Genomic DNA, 22,393 nt, shown 5'->3' on the forward strand with positions numbered 1-22,393 from the left:
TTTTGCTTTATATATTACGTATATTTTTATTTGGCTTTTCTAAATTATTGTTACAGAGTTGAAAATTTAGTTATTATTGGTATTTGTTTTAATGTAAAAAAAAAATCAAGAAAAATATTAAATATACTATAGTCACTTTGTGTGTCCTTATTGCCTTGGCAAACTTTAGAGTGTTGTTGTTTTTTTTTTTAATATTTTGTTGTTTTCTTATTATTGTATTGAGTTGAACAAGGTCTAGTTATTTTTATATGTCTATGTGTTATAAATTAAATACATTTGCTTCAAGAAATAGCGTGATGTTTTTTCTTAAAATATTTTTTTTTTAATTTTATTCAGTTTGAGAAATCCTGATGTATTTTATTTGTTATGAGTTTTTGTATTTTAAAATATATATTTAATTATATACAATTATAAAAAAATGATGTTGAATGTATTATTTATGCTTGTTTTACAGCAAACTAGCTGGAAAAGAATACATTTTTATGTAATTTGAAATGTATATAAATATATCTTTATGTATATATTATAATAAAATTTAGTTTTGTTGTTAAGCTAACTATAATACAATAATGTTTTTAACAAAATATAAATTTATCTTTTTTATTTCTTTTTATAGTTATCATTTATTCTAATTTTAGAAAAAAAAAGGTTTGTCACTACCGTTATATTTTGTATATATGTATAAACGTCTTTTATCAGTTTACAAATGTTTTTAGTAATTTTCTTTTTTTTAAGAAGTTTTTAAGAGATATAAATAATGGATATGATTATATGTAGATCATAAAAATAATTAGATATTCTTTAGAATTTGGAAGTAATGGACAAATTTGTATGTGTGAAAAAAATATCAAAATGAGTGGTGCTTTTGAAAAGCATAGAGAATTATAAAATAAGAAAAAATGTATGAAAGGTCATGGAATAGTTTATGGTGGCGCAATGACTTCTTTTAGATTACACAAAATTGAATTTATTTAATAGGTCACCCAAAAATTGAAACAATCCCTGATGATGGCTAACGAAAAAAGTCGCAATATCGGAACGTTAAAAAAAATTGGAAACAATTTAACTTTTTAATAACTTCAAACCAAACAAATACAAAAAAGAGAGTTATCAAAGAAATAATCGGAGAACTAATCCGAGAGCCTGATTTTACAAATTATAAATATAATGAAAAAAAAAACAATTTAAAAATGAAACCAATTTTGTTAAATCCCAAAATGTTCTATACACCTATTTAATGAACATGAAATGAAAAGATATATCATCATGTTTTTTTTTTAATAAAAAAAATCTAAAAACTTAATACAATTGTTTAAACACAACACATATTTAGCAAAACTATAGACTTGGCTATACTAAAATCTGCATAGCTGTTTAATAAATTTGTTACAGTTTGCCGTTTGTCAGTGTGAACAGTTGTTGTGGTAGTGCTAAAAACTGTGTCTTTAGAATTGGTGATATGGAGTAAACTGTGATGGTGGTCATATTAACAAGCTGTTGGTGGGTTTAACCTATAATCCAAAGGAGGAGGGGAAAAGGGACAAACACACACACACAGAAACACATAAAAGAAAGAAAATAAAAAAATATATATAATTATTTTGTTCCTAAACAAAATACGCTAGATAAAAACAATTGAATATAAATATTAAATATGAAAATAAAAATTAAAAGAGAAAATTAAAAGTTTCAAATAATATCTTACGCATCCGTGCTAGCATTTGGTCCAGGATCTTCAAATAACACTTCAGATCTTGTGCTGATAATATAAATTAGACAAAACGAAATGAAAAACACCACAATGCCGGTGGTTAAGGTGATAATTTCATGGGTGCGGGACGGACGTAAGAATAGGCGAGAGCTCAACGAACTCCATGTTGACTCAGACCAAGTTGAATATTCACCAGAGCTCCAGTTGTAGTCTAGAAGGAAGAAGAAAAATTGATAATTACTTTTTACATTGAGAAAGTCGGATTTTTATGAATATTTTATCAACGGCCATGTGAGCTATCGTATTACTTTTAAGAGTTTTTTTAACACTACCACTGAGCTATAAACGTAGATCTATTAAGAATATAAGTAAGAATATGTTTTCAAAGACCTTCACTATAAACGTGGAGTTTTAAAGGATCTTTTTTGAAGAGAATCTGTTCAATAAACATTAAAGAATATTTTTCCAAAGACCATAAGGTCTATAAACGTGGATTTTTAAGGAATATTCATTAAATTATCTTCAGGCAAATAAACGTTGATTTCTAAAGAATATTTTTTCAAAGATCATCAGGTCTTTAAACTCGGATTTTTAAAGAATATTTTTTTTCAAAGATCATCAGGTCTTTAAACCTGGATTTTTAAAGAATATTTTTCAAGGATCATCAGGTCTTTAAACTTGGATTCTTAAAGAATATTTTTTCGAACGCCGTCATGTCCATAAACGTGGATTTTTGAAATATTTTTTCAAAAATTATCAGGTCTTTAAACGTGGATTTTTAAAGAATTTTTTTTTCAAAGATCATCAGGTCTTTAAACTGGGATTTTTAAAGAATATTTTTTCAAAAATCATCAGGTCTTTAAACGTGAATTTTTAAAGAATTTTTTTAAAGATCATCAGGTCTTTAAACTTGGATTTTTAAAGAATATTTTTTCAAAAATCATCAGGTCTTTAAACGAGGATTTTTAAAGAATTTTTTTAAAGATCATCAGGTCTTTAAAATTGGATTTTTATAGAATATTTTTTCAAAGATCATCAGGTCTTTAACTCGGATTTTTAAAGAATATTTTTTCAAAAATCATCAGGTCTTTAAACTTGGATTTTTAAAGAATATTTTCAAGGATCATCAGGCCTTTAAATATTTTTAAAGAATATTCTTTCAAAGATCATCAGGTCTTTAAACCTGCATTTTTAAAGAATCTTTTTTCAAAGACCATCAGGTCCATAGACGTGGATTCTTAAAGAATATTTTTTCATAGACCATCATGTCCCTAATCCTGGATTTTTAAAGAATAGTTTTCAAAGATGATTAAGCTGGCTCTAACCAAAGATCCTCTAAAGTGAGTGGGGTAGGTTTGCGGGTCTGTGTCATACGACTGGCAGACATTTCATACATCTTCATCAAATCGTGAACAATATGAATTGAGACGACAGCACCATCCTAAACGTAATTGTGCCAAAATTACCATGGTTTGTCTAGGCAGACGATGTTCTAGGTTGCATCAGTATGAATACCTGTGGCTGCATCAGTATGAACGCCTGATAGGCTTCCCTATCAAGAGGCTCTATCTTATAGCATTGGACCTTCCTGTCTAGATCGTGTGTGTTCTCTGAGACACGCCATTTTGGGGGAGTTTTTTTCACCATATGATGGTTTAGATGACATTCAAATGTTACCCTAGGATCTGAAAATGGCTTAAACCAACAGATCTCAAGAGAGCCTTCTATTTATGGAAGACCCATAGTTAGAAAAATTAGATACCTGTAGAAGACTTAATGATTTATGATGATTTAATGAAGAGTAATGATAACTTAAAACTTGTGATAACATAATTCGATATAATGTGATTTTATCAAGTTTTTTTTGGCCTGATGTCTTTGAATTAATGTAAAGTTGATTGTAAATAAAAAATATATCAATATAACCCTAATCTCTCTATCTCTCTCAAAAGAAAGGAGCTATAAGGAGTTCTACCTAAAAAAGTGTATTTAGAAGCTATTCTAATTTAAGACTTTTACTTATACATTCTATATAAAGCAGTAATTTAAGACTGCTACACAAACAAGACCTTACTTCAATAAAAGATAGAATTTGGCTTCCCAAAATGCAAAAAATGAAGCAATACTTTTATGACAGTAAATACGTCCATAATACTATTTATTTACACCACCGACTCTTTAAAAGGCATTATTTAAATTAAATATAGAATCCTGCTTGCAAAAATCCAAAAAAATGAGCAATACTTTGACAAAAAAAAAAAAAAACGTGTCCACGGGACACAACAGTACTAATGTTTTCCTCAACAGTCTCGACATGTATTTTCATAAAATACTTACCACAAATTGTTTGGTGTAATCATTACTTACTTTCTATGATAAATGCAGGACTTAAGGCTAGAGAAAAGTTTTGTGTGGTTATACCACATTCTCCCTGTTTGTTATAGCCAGCAAACCAATATTTTGGCAATTGTGTGCAATTCTCCTGGCTGGCATTGGGTATTTTTTGGGACAACAAATAGCCCATGATGCGATAAGTCCAAATGGTGGCCTCCTGGCTATCTCTATTTACACTTATGTAGCTGAAAATATAGAATTTTGTGGCTTGTTTGTTCGGGATACCGTAGTATTTTGTTTTTGCAAAATGGTCTGGCTTTATCCCTTTATTGTTGTTTTTATAAAAACAACGTTTGTTTATTAGTGGAGAACGATGGTAATGTTTACCAGGGGGTAAGGCAGGGAATACCTAGGTTTCGGAAAGAGCCACCAATCCTCATCAGTTCCCTTGTTTTTGCCTGGGATATTCTCCCCAGAAGTTATTTTAAAAATAACTTCTATGACAAAAAACATTTTTTACCCAAGTGACGAGATCGTAAGCTCAATAGAAGAGGAACCAAAGAATTAAATAAAACTAAAATTCTCTTGGAAAGTCTTCTAAATCTTACAACCGCACTTATAAACATTTACATCAAGTGGAGAATGATGTAAATGTTTATAAGTGCGGTTGTAAGATTTAGAAGACTTTCCAAGAGAATTTTAGTTTTATTTAATTCTTTGGTTCCTCTTCTATTGAGCTTACGATCTCGTCACTTGGGTAAAAAATGTTTTTTGTCATAGAAGTTATTTTTAAAATAACTTCTGGGGAGAATATCCCAGGCAAAAACAAGGGAACTGATGAGGATTGGTGGCTCTTTCCGAAACCTAGGTATTCCCTGCCTTACCCCCTGGTAAACATTACCATCGTTCTCCACTAATAAACAAACGTTGTTTTTATAAAAACAACAATAAAGGGATAAAGCCAGACCATTTTGCAAAAACAATATAGAATTTTGATTTGATTGAAATCCTTTATTCAAAAATAAAAATGTTTTAATACTCACCGATTTGGTGCAATCAAAGGCAACTTTGTAAAACTATTTGGCTTTGAGGCGGCATAAAAGAGGGGACAATTTTGTGATTTTATAAAACAGTATAGGATTTCATCAATCAACACCGGGCTGGGTAGCTCTTCGCCAATGTATTCCTTGCCCGCCAACATTTCGTACAAAGACATTGCAATGACCGCGGAGACATTGCGAATTTTCATTTGCACATCTTCGTGGTGGAAATATTTCAAAGCATCATTTTGTCCCATCAACTTCGTGTAGTCCAATGATGAATTTGTATAATTATATTTTAAATTCGCCCCATCATCATAGACGGAATGATAGAAACGATTTTTCGGCGGGCCATTCAGAATTGCAGCAGGAAATGAGAGATTTTTCCTTAGGAAAGATTGTGCCGATGTTGGTGGCATTTGATAGCCCACTGAACTTTGGAAATTGATATTGAAATCATATTTCGGGGTATTGCCATATTTCTGCAGTTTCGTCAACAATGTTTTGGCCTGGGGGAATTCGGAGAGGGTGTGCAATTTAATATTTGTGATATCATCGAATGTACCCAAATCTAAAATAAATTCAATATTATCAAATGTAATGGGGGCCGTATGTGTTGACGGTTTGGGGAAATATAAATTTTCCAAATCATAGACGAATCTTTGCGAGCCAATATAGTCATAGGATTCACCATTGAATATCATAAAGAGAATATTCAATTTGGAATTTTGTAATTGTTTTTTGTCGCTCAGCAGACGTGATAGGGTGTGGGCCACACTGACGAGAATTGTATAGCCGGTTAGGGAGTCCATTGCACCAACACCTGGAAGAAATTGAAAATGAGTACTTATGATATTAAAATAATTGTCCATATAATTGAAAGTTTATAAAAATCCATATTAAAATAATTTTGAATAAATTTTAAATTTTCAAAAAAAAAATCCTTTTTAACATAGATAATACGTTTGTCCGGTTGTCCTAAAAGGAGAGCAGTTGGAGATAGAAATTTTACACTCTTTTACTAAGAGTTTGCATATTCTAGTTCTCTCTTTTTTTCTTCTTCTTCTCAATTCGATGAGATAAAAAAAACTACAAACAAAGTCAAACGCCATAATTTTTACATTTTTAATTTTTTTTTTTTTGTTTTTGAATGAAAGCAAAAAATGTCGGAAATAGCATCAAGTTTTAGAATAAGTTTAGATTTGTTCGAATTGGTCACCTTTGGCAGGAATTATGACCTTCAAACACGCAACAAAACCACACGCTTCCCGAATGTTGCTCTGCGGTATTTTGGCAAATTCCCGGCGAAGCGCTTGATTGAAGTGATTTTGGTATTTTTTAGTGCCAACCTTGCTTTCCTAAATACTCCAGACACAATAGTCCAACGGATTGGTATCCGGAGATTTTGGTGGCCATTGTGTGCTTAAAATGAAGCGAGAACCTCATTCTTGGGTGGCGCGTGCTGAGTGCGATGGTGCTGAGACCTGTTGGAATGTCCAAAGTCTACGGCCAAAATGTTTGCGTACCCAAGACTTTAATCCACCCTCCAGAATATTTTCGCGATAATATTTAGCATATATTCTGATGCCACGGTCGATTAATACGAGTGGGGAGCGATCATCGGCTGTTATGGCGGCCCACACCATCACCATGGCCGGCGCTTGAGTTATGGTGCCCAACCGAAGGTGCACATTTTCAGCTGACCTCTTTGGCAAGTAAACACGATAATTTTGTTTGTTTACAAACTGCTGGACAACGAATTTTTTCTCATCGGAGAAAACCAAACTTGGCAGTTCACCACTTTCGGCCAAGCGAAGCTACTCTTTAGCTCTTTTAGGTCTATTTTCTTTCTGATGCGGTGTAAGTTCTTGCCCTTTTTGGAATTTCAGTGGCTTTACCCCGGGCTCATTTTTCAATATTTGTGGAATGGAATATTGAGATATGTTCAGCTCTCGAGCCATTTTTCGGCCACTGCGACGCGGGTTTCGATCAAGTCGCTTCTTTACTTTTCGAACCATTTCTGCTGATGTTGCTGTTTTCTTCAGTCCACTTCCTTGACGTCGGGTTACGCTACCAGTATCACGGTAACGAGATTTATTCACATACAAATTCTGGAGTGCGCTAACGATAGCCACTTGTGGATTTCCAGCCAAATATGAATTTTTTTTTTTTTTTTTTTTTGAAAAATTCTCATCAAAACGCTTTTGTACGCTTGTAAACAATATACCTAATGCTAGGAAATGTTGGCTTCAAAACATTTCAAAATCTTATATAGATTGAAAAAGTTTCCAGTTCGATTCGTTATATCTCTACAACATATTTAAAATTTTTTAATATTCAAATATCGCGCAATAAACGAATATTCAAAAAAAAAAAACTGTAATTTTTTCCCATACATTTGCATTTTTTGGAAATGAAATGAAAACCACCCAAATTTTAAACCAAAAAGTTCTCACGATCAAATGGCAACAAAGAAGATGAAACGATAAAAATGACACCCCATTTAAGATAACAGCACCAAATTTCAGCTCAAATACTCACCAAAACTCACTCATTTTAAAATTTAAAAAAAACATGAGAAGATAATAGAACTACCACCCGATATATGCTTTGATCCTCTTTAGCCAAATAATTTGTGTGTAATTATGCATCATTTACAAAACTGCTCTCTCTCTCTCTCTTTCTTTCGAGTTGGTCGATCTAAAACACATTTCCCCTATCAGCAAATGGGCAACTTGTAACTGCATCATAACATTTAGTTCCGTTTTATTGTTTCTTTTTTTTAGTTTTTGCGGCAGGTGTGTGTGTCCTGTGTGGGTAGCAGCAACTCCAGCCAGTGTCATTACCTGTCAGCCAGCCAATACTCATTGTGTGTGCGTGTGTTTCCACCATATGGCAAATTGTTGCAGTTATATTTTCATGTTTGAAATCGAACATTTGAATGAAGCATTTTCACAGTGCATTTAGGGGTGTCATTCATTTGAGATGATATACGATGGGAATTTTGTTTAGGTTGGTTGCATCATGGATCGGTGTAGAGTCATTTGGTCAACATATGGTGACACAATAGAGTGTGAGGTAATAATTGGCAGTAGCGCACCGAAAAAAAAAATAAATTTATGAAAATAGAAGAAAAAACATTTTCAGTTTCGGCTTTGTCAAACTTCTAACAAACTCAAGCATACAAAAACTTAGACTATTGTGAGGGTCAGTAGACCTATTATGTAACTTAATAAGATTGTCTGATTGCGACTATATGGTTAATATATCAAAACCAGTATTCTGTAACTTTCACAGGAGATTTATCCCATTACAAACTCAACAATTCCGAATACAAAATAATGTAATAATAATGTCTACATAGGCCATGTTCCGATAAAGGAACTGCACCTTCCTACTATACACGGTCTGACATGAGTATTTCGGGGAGTTGGTATAGGGTATAAAAAAGTTTCAGATGTCTAAAAGTCTTTAAATTTTGGGACTTTAGCCATAAGTCAATTCAAACAAAAATAATGAATTGGCGACACATTCAGGTAAAAAATATGGTTGGAACTTTCAAAATATCCGTTTGGTGTGGGATATCCAAAAAGCTATACAAAGGCCTTAAAAAGTTTGGCCTGAGAACCCGAAACTCTTTTGAGATTTTGATGTACAAACTCAGTACACCCAAATCCACTTAGAATTTTTCATTACCAGACTGTCTACTGGAGAGGGAAATTATAAGAAATCTTGCAAAGAATTCGGAAAAATGTCGAAAATAAAACTGACAAATTTTGTATTACTTTCAAGAATCAACTCCCCCTTCTAATACCTCACCCACAAACGATCACAATTTTCAATACTTTTATCTGTCATAACTTGCGAAATAAGTCAGCGATTCTTTCTATATCTATAAATGTCTCTCAACCAGAAACCTGAGATGAATATGGAATTTATGATTTCCCATAAAACTGGATATAAATGTTAGATTTTCTTTTTTTAATTTTGCGTATACCAATATTTATATCGGTATTTTACAGGGTGAGATAAAAATACTGCAACAAAGTCAAACCCCATAATTTTTACATTTTTTTTAATTTTATTGAATGACAGCAAAAAATGTCGGAAATAGCATCAAATTTCAGAACAAGTTTAGATTTGTTCACCTTTGGCACGAAATATGGCCTTAAAACGGTCAATGGAACCGTCACACGCTGCCCGAATGTTGCTCTGCGGTATTTTGGCTCATTTCCGGCGAAGCGCTTGCTTGAGGTGATCGACACTTTTGTATTTTTTAGTGCCAACCTTGCTTTCCAAAATATTCCAGACACAATAGTCCAACGGATTTGTATCCGGAGATTTTGGTGGCCATTGTGCGCTGGAAATGAAGCGAGGAACATAATTTTTTAACCATTCTTGGGTGGCGCGTGCTGAGTGCAATGGTGCTGAGTCCTATTGGAATGTCCAAGGTCCGCGGCCAAAATGTTTGCGCGCCCAAGGCTTTAATACACCCTCCAGAATATTTTCCCGATAATATTTGGCATTTATTCTGATGACACGGTCGATTAATACGAGCGGAGAGCGGCCATCGGCTGTTATGGCGGCCCACACAATCACCATGGCCGGCGCTTAAGTTCTGGTGGCCAACTGAAGATGCACATTTTCAGCTGACCTCTTTGGCAAGTAAGCACGATCATTTTGTTTGTTTACAAACTGCTGGACAACGAATGTTTTCTCATCGGAGAAAACCAAAACCAAATTCGGCAGGTCACCACTTTCGGCCAAGCGAAGCAACTCTTTAGCTCTTGCCGAATGTTCAGCTCACGAGCCATTTTTCGGCCACTTTTCTTCTTTTCTTTTCTCACCATTTCTGCTGATGTTGCTGTTTTCTTCCGTCCACTTCCTTGACGTCGGGCTACGCTACCAGTATCACGGTAACGAGCGATTGTACGAGGCACAAATATTTATTCACATTTGAATGCTGGAGTGCTCTAACGAGAACCACTAGTGGTTTTTCAGCCAAATATAAAGAAATCACACTCTCACGCTTGAATTCTATAACGAATAACTTTTTTCTGGAAAATTTTCACGCTTGTAAACAATATAATAAGCTGTCACTGGAATAATTTTAACAGCTGTCGGTAGAGTGGCTTGAAAATGACAGCAGTACGAAGTTGGTTGCCGTTTTTTCACCTCACCCTGTATGTACTTCCTCTTTATAATCTACGCTAATCTCATTTCCAATTTAAAGAAACTCCAAAAAATTGCATAGTATTGCTAATTGTTTTTTTTTATTACTATTATTAAACTGCAATATGAAAATTTCATACATTGTGTTTTTTCTATTAATACAATTAAAAGTTGCTTATAAAATATTCGACTAGAATAAGTTTCCATTTTGTGAATTTTTGGTTGGTTATATGAAATTCATGTTTATCTTAAACTATATTTGTAATAATATTGAGCGCATTATAAATTTGAGTATTTTGGTTGTTTCGTTTTGTTATCTAAAATAACATGAATATATGTTATTGTGAGCAAAATACAAATATTGAAGGCACTTTAAATTTGTTACGATTTTGAGTAATAGTAGTAATTATAATTGTATTGCACTTTAAGGCCACCAATAATAGATTTTGTAGAAATATGGTTGGGATCGAATTATTTTTTTTTCGATTGTTGTATTTTATATCAAAATAAATAAATAGCTTAAAAATTACAAAACAAAATGAAATTATCATATTTGATGATTTAAGTTGCCAATATTTTATTATATTTTTAATTGAAAATCCCTTCGAATTTTTTATATGATGATCACTCTTATTTTTTTTCAACCATAATATAATTTAAAATATTTTTTAATATTTCTTTTCATCGTTTATATATTTTTTATTTTGAGCACTTATGTTTCTTTTTTTCAATTTTTTTTAAATAAAATGTTAAAATTGTCTACATTTTTTATTACTTTAAAAAATGTCATTTTTTTTTTTTTGTTTTATAATTTACTTTGAAATGTTATTTAATTTTTAAATATTCGATCCCCTATGAGATTTTCTATTCCTAAGGTTATGTTATTTGGTAATACATAAATATTTTTTCTTCAATATAATTATTGCTTGTTTTTGTTTGTTGCTGGAATATCAGCCAATTAAAAAAATATTCAGTTGACAAAAATTTCAAAAATATATGTAAGATCTCTAATAATAATATGAGATGTATTAAATTCAAATCTCACTCGATGTTTGAATTACTAAAAGGCCATACATTTTGTTGTTGTTTGGATTTTATTGTATCGATTCAAATTTAATTTTAGATTTTTTTGTTATTGGTTGACTAATATTTGGGGAATAGATTAGTGGTTTTCGGTTATGGGAATAAACTAATTTGAAGGACATTCAAACAAAAATTCAAAAAACATGTGTTAAAACGGTTTTCGTTCAAAGATACCTGGGGTCTATTGGTAAAACGATTGGGAGGTGCGAAGTTCGAAAAAACCGCATATATTTTATGGGGGTTATGGTTAGCCAGACACGCGGACGGACAACGCTCGATTGACTACAAATATCCCGACGAGACCCAGGATCTTAAATTGTTATTTCTATGAGGCACACTGTGGCAATTTCAAATTATACGTACCATCCGCAGCCACATGGCTAAGGGTGTAAAAATATGTTTTTTACTAAAAATTGAGGAGAAATTGTCCCTTTAAAAGAAGTTTTTTTTTTCGCAGGATATAAATGAGAAAATTATTTTTCTTTTGTTTTACTATTTCTTAGAGTATTCTGTAGAGAAATCAATGTGATAAAAAAGACTACCAATTGATTGCGAAGATATAAACCTTAGATAAACTTCTTTTATCGGGTCACATTTGAAACACAGACATTTTATCTGAAATGCACAAAACAAGGAAAATTTTGTAAAAGTTTTTTTCTAATGTTTTTTATCTTCGCATAGTTACAGATAGAAATTTACAGAAATTAATTCTAAAATAAACTTGATTCCCACGACATACAGGATTTGCATTTTTTTCTTCTTTTGAATACAAGATGAGGGTTACAAATAAATGTTGCGACTATTTTACTTTCAGACCACTTTTTACTTAAAAACACACTTCAAACTATCTAAAAATTATAAATCTTTCCATCAAACTCAACCAATAGCAAAAATGTCTATAATTAGAGTTCCATTTACAATAGAATAACAACAAAAATTCACTTTTTTAATTTTTTTTTTTTTTTTTTTAATTTGAATTTTTCATTTTAATGTCCTTTATAGATTCACATATTTTCTTGTTTAATATTTTATTAAAATCTCCAACATATTCCCAAAATTTTTTTTTTTGTATTTTTCTCTACATGATCTTCTAATTAGAAATATTTCCATATTAAAATCAGGAAATTCGTTTTTTATAAAACTAATCATATAAGTTTTTACATAAGAATTATTTTTTTTTATATAATGCACTGATTTTTATATTCTTATATATTTTTATTATCGTTTATTTTGTTCTCTTATTTTAGGCACTGCACTGATTTTTCTCCGGTTACAGAGAATTATTAATTGTTATTCTCATTAGAGAGAATCTCATTCAAATATTATGAGCATTGATTTTCTTTCACGAAGAGTTTTTGTTGTGGATATCTCACTAACTCTCAGTTATCAACTTAACTCTTAGAGATAGTATTCTTAATTGCGTTTCATGGATTCCTTACTCTCTCTCTCACTCAGTAATCAAATTATCTCCCATTTTGACATTTTCAATTGTGTTTCATACGTTTTGCCTCTGGCTCCGAGTGCAACGAAGATGACGTATCAGCTGAATTAATAAATTCCAATTGATAATCCAATTCAATATTCAAATTCCGCTCATTGCGATCACAAATAACAGCAATTGTGGTTTTCTGTTGTGCCTGGGCAATTTTGTGCTCCACCAAATAGAACATATACTCATCGTAAAGCAGGCGAATCAAGTGGAAACTACCAAAACTTGGTGCCGAACGTAGCGTAAGATCCCGTATTACCATTGAACTGTAGAGACACCATTTCAGCAGAAATTGCCTGGCCGCTTTGGGATATGTAGGTTTACCCTGATATTCCTGTAGCGCTGTGTCCACAACCATTTGCAACCAGGAAGCCCATTGTTCGAGTGAACTTTTCTGTTGTAGCGTTGTTTTGAAATCATTTTCAAATTGTTGCACTATTTGTGGATCACATTGGCATACCCAGGCGGCCTGCTCCTGGACATTGTGGAAATCAACACGCGACAGATCCTTGAGCATTTGTGAAATTTGTGCGCTATTTTGCAAGACCGCTTTGGCAGCTTGAGCCAAATGATTGAGCGATGTGTAGCGGCGTAGGGTTTGACAAAAAGCCGATACCGTTGAGGTTTTAATTTGTATCATTTGCTCCGGCACACCGGACATGCAGTCACTCAACCAAATTTCCATGTTGGAGGCAAAATTACGTATAGCCTGGGTCAAGGCATTGGGCATGGATCTCAAGACATCCGGTATTATGACATCAACCATGTTTTGGAAAAACTGATAATCAATATCTTGGACAAATTTTTGTATTGTCGTCGAGAGACAGAGGAAATCCCATTTCCGTTTACTCAAATACTTGTCCAAATGATGATGTTCGGAGGCCTGTTGCCAGAAATCACGCCACAAATACTCAATGGTATTGAATTCCAAATTTAATATGGCCTCCAAAAATTTCTCACAATGTTCCTGATAGCGCACACGAAACAGATCCACATCTTGAATGCTTATCTCCGGTGGAAAGGTGTGATCCAATTCGATGAGTGGAAAACAGGGCACAGCTCCTGTGCCATCACCCAACAGCTGTGAGCAGGTGGCAAAGGTTTCAGGTTTGAAAATTATTTTCTTGGACAACTTTCGATTTGAAGTGTGCAGCGATGAGATGGATGAGGAAGATGTTGGTGAAGAATCACTGGTATTGCCACTTTTGTAATTTTCCCGGCGATGTGGTGCTCTGAGAATTGTGCATGGAACTGCTAACCACCCCGGCTGCTGAGTGTTTGGAATGTTGTAGAATTTTCTGAGACTGGCGCGATTTCTCTTCCTCATGATTTTTGAGCAGAGAATCAGATTTGATGCGTATGCCATAGTAATGATATTTCGAGTTACCACGGGTTCCCAAACGCCGGGTCCGTAGACCAGCAAATACGGAACGTATTAACTTGCCAAAACTGGCAGCATTCACCGGTTCAATGTTGCACTCCTGACAATGTTGCATATAGTGGCTGTAGAGTGTAGAACGGGGTAAACTCACACCCTCCGCAGTTTCATAGTTCTGGGAGAGCCATTTCACGGTGGCCGAAGCAATTTTATTGGAACCACCCATTAAATGGTTGTGTTCATTGTTCTCCATGGAATTCTCGTCGTTATCCGTTATCAAATTCAAGCACTGCGAACCCATGGCCGAGGTGGAGGTGGAATTGGGTGTTTGTGGAGAGCTGTGTACATCCTCGGAGGAGGTGTTTAGCAGCATATTCTCCTCCACCGGCACCAGATAGGGCATTATTGAGGCGGTGCCGTGTTCACCATTCCCATTAATGGAAAGGTCGGCAATGCCATTGAAATCTCCCGCAGTGGTGTAAAATGTTTGATGATGTGTTTGATATTCCTGCAGCGGACAAAATGGATAGGAGATTTGAGTTTGTGTCGAGTTGGCATGATACAGCTGTTCAGCATCTACATATTGGACCTGGTAATTTTGTCCTGCATCTTGGGCAGAAACCGTGACGGTTATAAACTGAGGACAATTGCCTTCTTCGGGGTCTGTGTGGTGATGATTGTGATGATGGGCAGCCAAATCAACCACACCCTCCTTAATGGCGGCCAAAGTATCCATAGTGGCCTGATGTGCCTCGTTGCTGGAGCCATCTGCGTTATCCATGGGTAGGACCACATTAATTACGGCCACCTCGTCCTGATGGACACTAGTCGGCCCGGTGGCGGCCTCCGTTGTGGTCAATGATAACGGAGACTGCTGGCCATTTATTTCCTGATGAAGGTGATGCTGATGCTGATGATGAGGATTATGTTGTTGGTGACTGGTGTTGGCCGGCTGTTGTTGTTGCAAATCCGTTGTGGTAGCTGCTGCTGATGTCGTTACTGCCGCCGTTGTAACCAGCGTTTTTTGCGTCATAATATCTTGCAATTGTTCGGTGGTAATAAACTGATACTCCTCGCCATTGAAGCACAGCGATGTCGAGTCCCTAGTTACCAGGGTTTCTATCGGCACGGCTGTTATATCGTTTGTTGTGGCATTAATAATGGGCAAAACATTTGTATCGGTTGTTATAGTATCCACGGCTGTTGTTTCACTTGACACCACTGTCAGTGTAGGAGACGACGACGATGTTGTGTCTATGATTCCCGTTGCGGCCGTTGTTGTATTGCCAGCCGTTGTTAATACAAAATTTCTAGGTGCCGCAGCTAATCTCGTGGTCATATTTGCAAAGTGTGATTAATTTCGTGCTAATTATCCAAGAGTATGGTTGAGTTCGATTTCGTCTGGAAATCGGGTGAAAAAAATTTAAAACGCGTAATCCAAGTGCAAAAAAAAATCCGAAACTACATGGGCCAAGGTTTTTCCTGGCAATAATAAAAAATCGATTTTTTCAGAATATTTTTTTCTTTTTTTTAATTATTCTCAAAACTGAGGAGAAAGAAAATCCTAGTATGACGTTATTCGTTTGGTGTTCTGTATACGTTTACAAATCGTTTTAAGGATACGTTTTTCCTTGGGATATATGTATGTGAGTTTGGAGTTTTTCCACCGTCACTGTTCGTTCCATCGCTGCCGCTGCTGCTGCGACCGTTGTTAACTTCCCTAAAAATTGAGGGTGCTACCAAGGTAACCAACTCAAATACTGGCCGTTGCTATATAGCATATAGTATATCCACTGAACAAATATAACTATATAAATTGACTGTATTAGTGTGCAGGTTAGCAGGCAGCAGGTACACAACTAGCTTGTGTCGCAAATACGGGGCAAGTGAATCGATTGAAGTCGTTCCTAATTTTGTTGCTCGCTCGTAGTCGGGGGTTGTTTGTTGGTTATGCGGCCACGCTACGTTTAACTTGGCTCATTCGCGCAGTCGTTTGGCCAACACCGAACAATGGCATTATCAAATGCACTTGTCCGCTAGTTTTTGAGCAAGGATCAAACGACCTGGCAGATAGACAGACAGACAGCCAGATGGTGAAAAGCCGAACGACAAGTGTTCACCAAAGCAAAATTTTTGTTTTCTAGCTCGAAAACCCTCCCCCGGCTTTGTTTTCTCCTTGGGTTTGAGTGATTGTTTATTTTCTCTCCCTCCCCCACTCCCTACTCTTCTGTTGTTATTGTTGTCGTTTTATACATAATTCCCAAATAAAAAAAAAACTAATTTTCATTTTCATTTGTTGTTGGTCGGGGTTTTCAGCAGTTGTTTATTTGGTATTTTTATATTGTCCCCTATTTTCGAGAAGAATATCCCTTTTTCCGTTTGGTGTTTATGTTGTGTTTTAGCCAAGTCTATTGCGTGTTGCAGTTGGCGATTTTTGTTAGCTGGTGTTGTTGCTGTTCGGTTTTTCTTCCATTACCAGTGGTAATAAAGGTGACGATTAAAACCGTCCTGATAGTGCTGGTAGTGGTGGTGGTGGATGTATTACTGCTAATGTTGTTATTTATTTGTTATGTTTTTCCAAAAATGTTCACCACTCATTTGAATATTTTATTGGATAGGAGGGAGTATTGAGATTTTGATTTAAGACTTGACATTAAAATACGAGGCTATGAAATTAAAAATCTGGTGTATAGGGTAAGTGTACCAGTAGTCGACAATTTTAGTATTTTTGATTTTTCAATCTTTTAAATTTTCTGAGTGAAATCTTTCAATTGCAGAAAAATAAAGTTTTTCAGATTCCAAATTTTGTTTACTTTTCGAAATAATAAACAAAAATTGAATTTGTTTTTTTTTTTAAATTGGCAAAATTTGCAATTTTACCAAAATAGTAGTATTTTGCAAGTAGTCGGCATCATTTTCCAATGCTCGGCATGTCTATTTGCCAGTAGTCGGCATATGGTATTTCAGTAAAAAAATATTATTTTGTATATTTTTTTATTTCAAATAGTATAAAATAATGCTGTATTACTAATTCACAGAATTTGAAATTAATTTCGTTTTTAAATAGTGTTTTTTATTATCATTCTAAACCTAATATAGGTAGAAAATCAAGAATAGTATGGTAACGTATGGACTTTCAATTAAAATAAATAAAAAGAAAAAAAATACCATTCTTAGATTTGGAATTTGTGAATTGATCTTTATTCTTTAGATAGCCAACATTTTTTTTTCAAAAATGTCGAATAGCTGATTTAAAAAACCTACTTAATTTAGAAAAGTTGGTCGAAAAGCACATATAAAAGCAACCGCCGACTCAAAACTATTTTTTTATTTGAGTAGTTTTTGGATTATTTTTTAATACTTTTCTCAAGTTTTGGTGAAATTGGTCAAATATGATATTTTTCTAGTAATCGACACCCCCTGCTGACTACTGGCAAATCTCTTTTTTTTCTGTTCCTAATGTCGGCATTTAATAATATAACAGAGAAATGCTTGAATTGTATTTTTTTAAGTTATAAAACGATCTTTAGACTGTTATTTACTATTATAAAATATTTCTGATTCCAAAAGTATTAAATTTAATGTACTTAAATTGATTATTAAGTTGACGCCACCACTAATTTTTTCTTTACAAACAAGCACTATCGCACGCGTTGGAAGACACTCACTGACGAAAACCGTTATTCTCTCGTAATAAATGATCGGAGCTCATTGTTTTTTTACAGAAAGAGAGCAGAGAACACTGTTGACGTTTTTCTACAATTATATCATTATTTGGTCAATTCTATTCTTAGTTATTTAAGATTAAATTTCAAAACTGCCGACTACTGGGACATGCCGAACATAGGCTCACTTACCCTATGTATATATTATTATTATATGAAAGTGTCGATCACATCAAGCAATCGCTTCGCCGGGAATGGGTCAAAATACCGCAGAGTAACATTCGGGCAGCGTATGAAGGTTTCATTGACCAAAGGTCGAACAAATCTAAACTTATTCTAAAATGGTATTTCCGACACTTTTTGCTTTCATTCAATAAAATTAAAAAAAATGTAAAAATTATGGCGTTTGACTTTGTTGTAGTTTTTTTATCTCACCCTGTATACATGTTATGGGGTTTTGGATGACTATTTGAAAGTGATATAGACGGAATGAGGGTATAAAAAAACCAAATTATTGCGAAACAATTGGTTTAAAAATTGTGACAAAAATGGACCTGTATTGGATTATTATTATTTTTTTTTTTTTTTTTTTTTTTTTTTTGAGAAAGCTCATAACAAAAACGGACAGAGGTAGAAATGGACAGACATATTACTATGTGGTAAATTCGGGTCTGAATATGTAAACTTCCTTCGAATGCTACAGTGGGTACCACAAATATGAAATCGATATCGCCAGATGGATTTGAAGACTTAACTTCAAAATTTTCGATTAAATAGGGGTTTCTTCGCATAACGCCTCTAAGATCATGAGATTGAAGGTATGGGTATTTAAGAGAAAGTTATCGACAACAATATCACATTGTATAATGTTTGGATCGACTTTTCGACCGAATTCACCTTTTGATGATTCTTAAAATGCAGGTTGAGATAAAAAACTGCAACAAAGTCGAACACAATATTATTTACATTTTTTTTTTCAATTTTATTAAATTAAATTAAAATAAATTATTTAGAGATAAATTAGATTTGTTCGAATTGGTCACCTTGGGTACAAATTATGGCCTCCAAACGGCTAATAAAACCGTCACACGCTACCCGAATTTTGCTCTGCGGTATTTTGGCCATTTCCAGCGAAGCGCTTGCTTGAGTTGATCGACACGTTGGTATTTTTAGTGCCAACCTTGTTTTCCAAAATACTCCAGATACAATAGTCCAATGGATTGGTATCCGGAGATTTTAATGGCTATTGTGCGCTGGAAATGAAGCGAGGAACCTTATTTTGTAACAATTCTGAGTGCGCGGCCAAAATGTTTGCGTGCCCAAGCCTTTAATACACCCTCCAAAATATTTTCGATTTAATATTCGGCATTTATTCTGATGCCACGGTCGATAAATACGAGCGGACAGCGATCATCGGCTGTTATGGCTGCCCATACCAACCGGCCACTGGCTGGTGGCCAACCGAAGGTGCACAGTTTTATGAGTCGAAAAAAATATCACTGCTGTCGGCATTTTCAAAGTTTTGTTTAATTTAATAAAAAAAAATTTAAAAAAGTAATAAAAATCACTGTTTTTCGACACTCATAAACAGACATACAAAAATTGAAAATTTAAAACTCATTCCTCCCATGATATATGGGGTTTTTAAGAACGTACAAAAATTTAACCGTTAGTCCTCCATATGCAAAATTGAATAATTATAATAAGTTTACAAAAATATGTTAATCAGTTCTTCGATTTGGTATATATTTTGTTGAAATATTCTTAAATATCAATCAAATAAAATTCAAATATTCAATATTCTCTGATACATTTTGTAGCCAAACTATGCATTGTGAAGTTTCCTTTCAAAGCAACCCTCGTCGTACCAACATTAATTGTTTTGCCATTAAATAAAAACCGACAAATGGTATGGTGCATGGTGTACGGAACTATTGTTATTTCCGGTATTTGCACCTTATGCTATCACTGGAAAAAGGGGGTTGCTACTTCAAGTTGCAGGTAGGCATGCACACAGATGAAGCATAACCATTGGTGAGCGTTATTCTTTGATCATTTTAACTTGTTTATTTGTTACCACTTGCTATTAGTCTGGTATGTTTCGGTTAAAATAGCACGTGCTATTGTTTCCACATTCGTTGCATGTACATATGTACAAGTAAATGTGCACGACAGTTGCGTAGTGTAGATGGTCTTTTTGAATGTATTTCCAATAAGATATTATATATGTTGTTTATTGACTTACCTGATTTTTCTCTCGATTTATGTGGATATAGTTTTAATTTTCTTAATAATATTATTAATTATTATTAATCAATAATAATAATAATAATTTTCTAAAACATATTAAATATATTATAATGTTGTCCTTAATGAGCATATAAAAAAGAATTATAATAATTATAATGTTTAATTTTTCCCAAAAAGTATAATTTAAAACATTGCCTTCTAATGCATAACTCAGCAAATTTATCGTAAAATGTTATAATATAAAAATACATTAAAACGGACGGTACAGGTAATATGCAGTCTATTCTCTAAATTTTATCAATTGAAAAGTTGTTAAAATTGCATTTGTTATTGTAACAACAAACATTTTAATTTAAAATCTTGTAAAACAATTTAAAATATATCACCCACATTTCAGATATCCCCGTTTCTTTTAACGTTTCTGATTGACCACTGGAACAAATTGTCTGGCTAGTGTGACAGATTGAAGACTTTGAAGAGATACTCGAATCCCTCGTTCATCCAGTGTCTAATGCGATGATATCAGAACTAAATATCCAGTAATAGCAATATCACAAAATATTTTAATATCTGAACATCCGAAGTGTTTTGAAATTCTTAAAGCGACGGTTTTTGAAATTTTCTAAGTTTAGGACAACAAGCTTTTCCCTGGTTGAGGATTAGCTCAAGACAGAGAGGTAATTGTGCAAAAGAAACGAAGAAACGGAAAGTCGTAACAATAACATTGCAATATATGCTACCTCTTTTATCTAAAAAAAAAAAGTAAAAAAGCAGCTAAGTTCGGCGGGCCGAACTTTTAATACCCTCCACACCATTCGGAAGAAACTTGAAAAACTTAAAAAAAATCGAAAACTACCACTTCAAGGGAAACCGTTATATGGGGACCATACGAAAACGTGAACCTGCTCAGGAATTTTTTGGTCATAGGCTGTAGTACCCATTACGAACTTCAAATAGGAAATTTAAAACAGTGTCAGTAAATAACGTCGCTAAAATCATTAAAATATCAAATATTGGGAACCTGCATACGATTTTTTTGTCATAGGCTGTAGTACCCATTACGAACTTTAAATACGAAATTGGTTACAAAAATTATTAAAATACCGAGTATCGGGTGGTACCATACTATGGGGGCTCTACGAAGACTTGGTTACAATTCAGGTGAATAATGTCGCAAAAATCATTAAAATACCGAGTATCGGGAGGTACCATCATATAGGGGCTCTACGAAGACTTGGACCTGCATACAAAATTTTTTGCCATAGCTAGCAGTACCCATTAAGCCCTTTCAGTACGAAATTTGAAAGAATTCCGGTGAATAATGTCGCAAAATCATTAAAATACCGGGAGGTACCATCAAATGGGGGCTATACGAAAACGTGGACATCCATACAACAATTTTTGTCATTGGCTGAAGAACTTCAAATACGAAAGTTGAAATCTTTCCGGTAAATAATGTCGCTTAAATCATGAAAATACCGAATATAGTGAGGTACCGTTATATGGGAGCTATACGAAAACGTAGACTGACATGGCCCATTTACGAACATAACCTGCCTGCTGGTAAACTAAGCATATATGCAAAATGTTAGACTTCTATCTCAATTAGTTCAAAAGATTACAACAGAAAGACAGACGGACATCCCAAGACCGTCTTAGAATTTTACGCTGATCCAGAATATATATACTTTGAGTTACATACGGAATGACAAAGCTAATATAACCTCCATAGAATAGTGGAGAGTATAAAAAACGGTATAAACAATATTAACAAACTGGATCGAACTATTTATAACCTCAAATCCGCGAAAAATGTTTATTATATCTAAATCCCTTGAACGGTGTGATCAACACGTCAAATGACTTTAAATATACGGTTAAGGCTTCGTTGGCAATATCATGGCTGCGGAGTTGAGCCATTTTTTATCAGACACCGATCCGGTATTCATCTCACGCTCGACTCCGAAATCACTTTTAATTTATACTACGAAAAACTGTTATTTTATCTGTTAAAATTATTCCAGTGACAGCTCATTATACTGTTTGCAAGCGTACAAAAGCATTTTGGTGAAGGTGATTTTCCAGAAAAAAGTTATTCGTGATGGAATTCAAGCGTGATAGTGTGATTTCTTTATATTTGGCTGGAAAACCACAAGTGGCTGTCGTTAGAGCACTCCAGCACTTAAATGTGAATAAATCTTTTGTGTCTCGTGAGCTGAACATATCGCAATATTCCATTTGGCATATATAGAAAAATGAGCACGAGGTAAA

The 22,393-nt window shown here is 33.9% G+C and overlaps 2 protein-coding genes across 2 annotated transcripts in view; both read right to left on the minus strand.

Moving 5' to 3' along the window:
• The window catches only part of LOC101896075 (nicastrin), a 28,034-nt gene continuing 5,641 nt past the window's right edge, over nt 1-22,393 (minus strand). Inside the window, exons 4-7 of the mRNA XM_011294897.3 lie at nt 5,089-5,908; nt 4,079-4,290; nt 1,706-1,922; nt 1-1,511 (exon numbers count right to left, since the gene is read on the minus strand). Of these exons, the coding sequence (XP_011293199.3) occupies nt 1,487-1,511; nt 1,706-1,922; nt 4,079-4,290; nt 5,089-5,908 (1,274 nt within the window). The 3' untranslated portion in view covers nt 1-1,486. The remainder of the gene's footprint in view (nt 1,512-1,705; nt 1,923-4,078; nt 4,291-5,088; nt 5,909-22,393) is intronic.
• Nucleotides 12,410-16,882, minus strand: LOC101897173 (DNA-binding protein RFX2-like). The gene is made up of 2 exons (XM_059129598.1): nt 14,075-16,882; nt 12,410-14,031 (listed from the first exon to the last, which is right to left on the minus strand). Exons 1-2 carry the CDS (start codon nt 15,544-15,546, stop codon nt 12,825-12,827), a joined length of 2,679 nt encoding a protein of 892 aa, XP_058985581.1. The 5' UTR covers nt 15,547-16,882; the 3' UTR covers nt 12,410-12,824.

This window comes from Musca domestica, unplaced genomic scaffold, assembly GCF_030504385.1.
Source record: "Musca domestica strain aabys unplaced genomic scaffold, Musca_domestica.polishedcontigs.V.1.1 63, whole genome shotgun sequence".
In the NCBI taxonomy this organism is placed as follows: domain Eukaryota; kingdom Metazoa; phylum Arthropoda; class Insecta; order Diptera; family Muscidae; genus Musca; species Musca domestica.

Coding starts and splice junctions, on each gene's coding strand:
- LOC101897173 (XM_059129598.1), bottom strand. CDS start 15,546: ATGACCACGAGATTAGCTGCGGCACCTAGAAATTTTGTATTAACAACG. Junction 14,032..14,074: donor GGGGTGGTTAGCAGTTCCAT/GCACAATTCTCA, acceptor AAATTACAAAAG/TGGCAATACCAGTGATTCTT.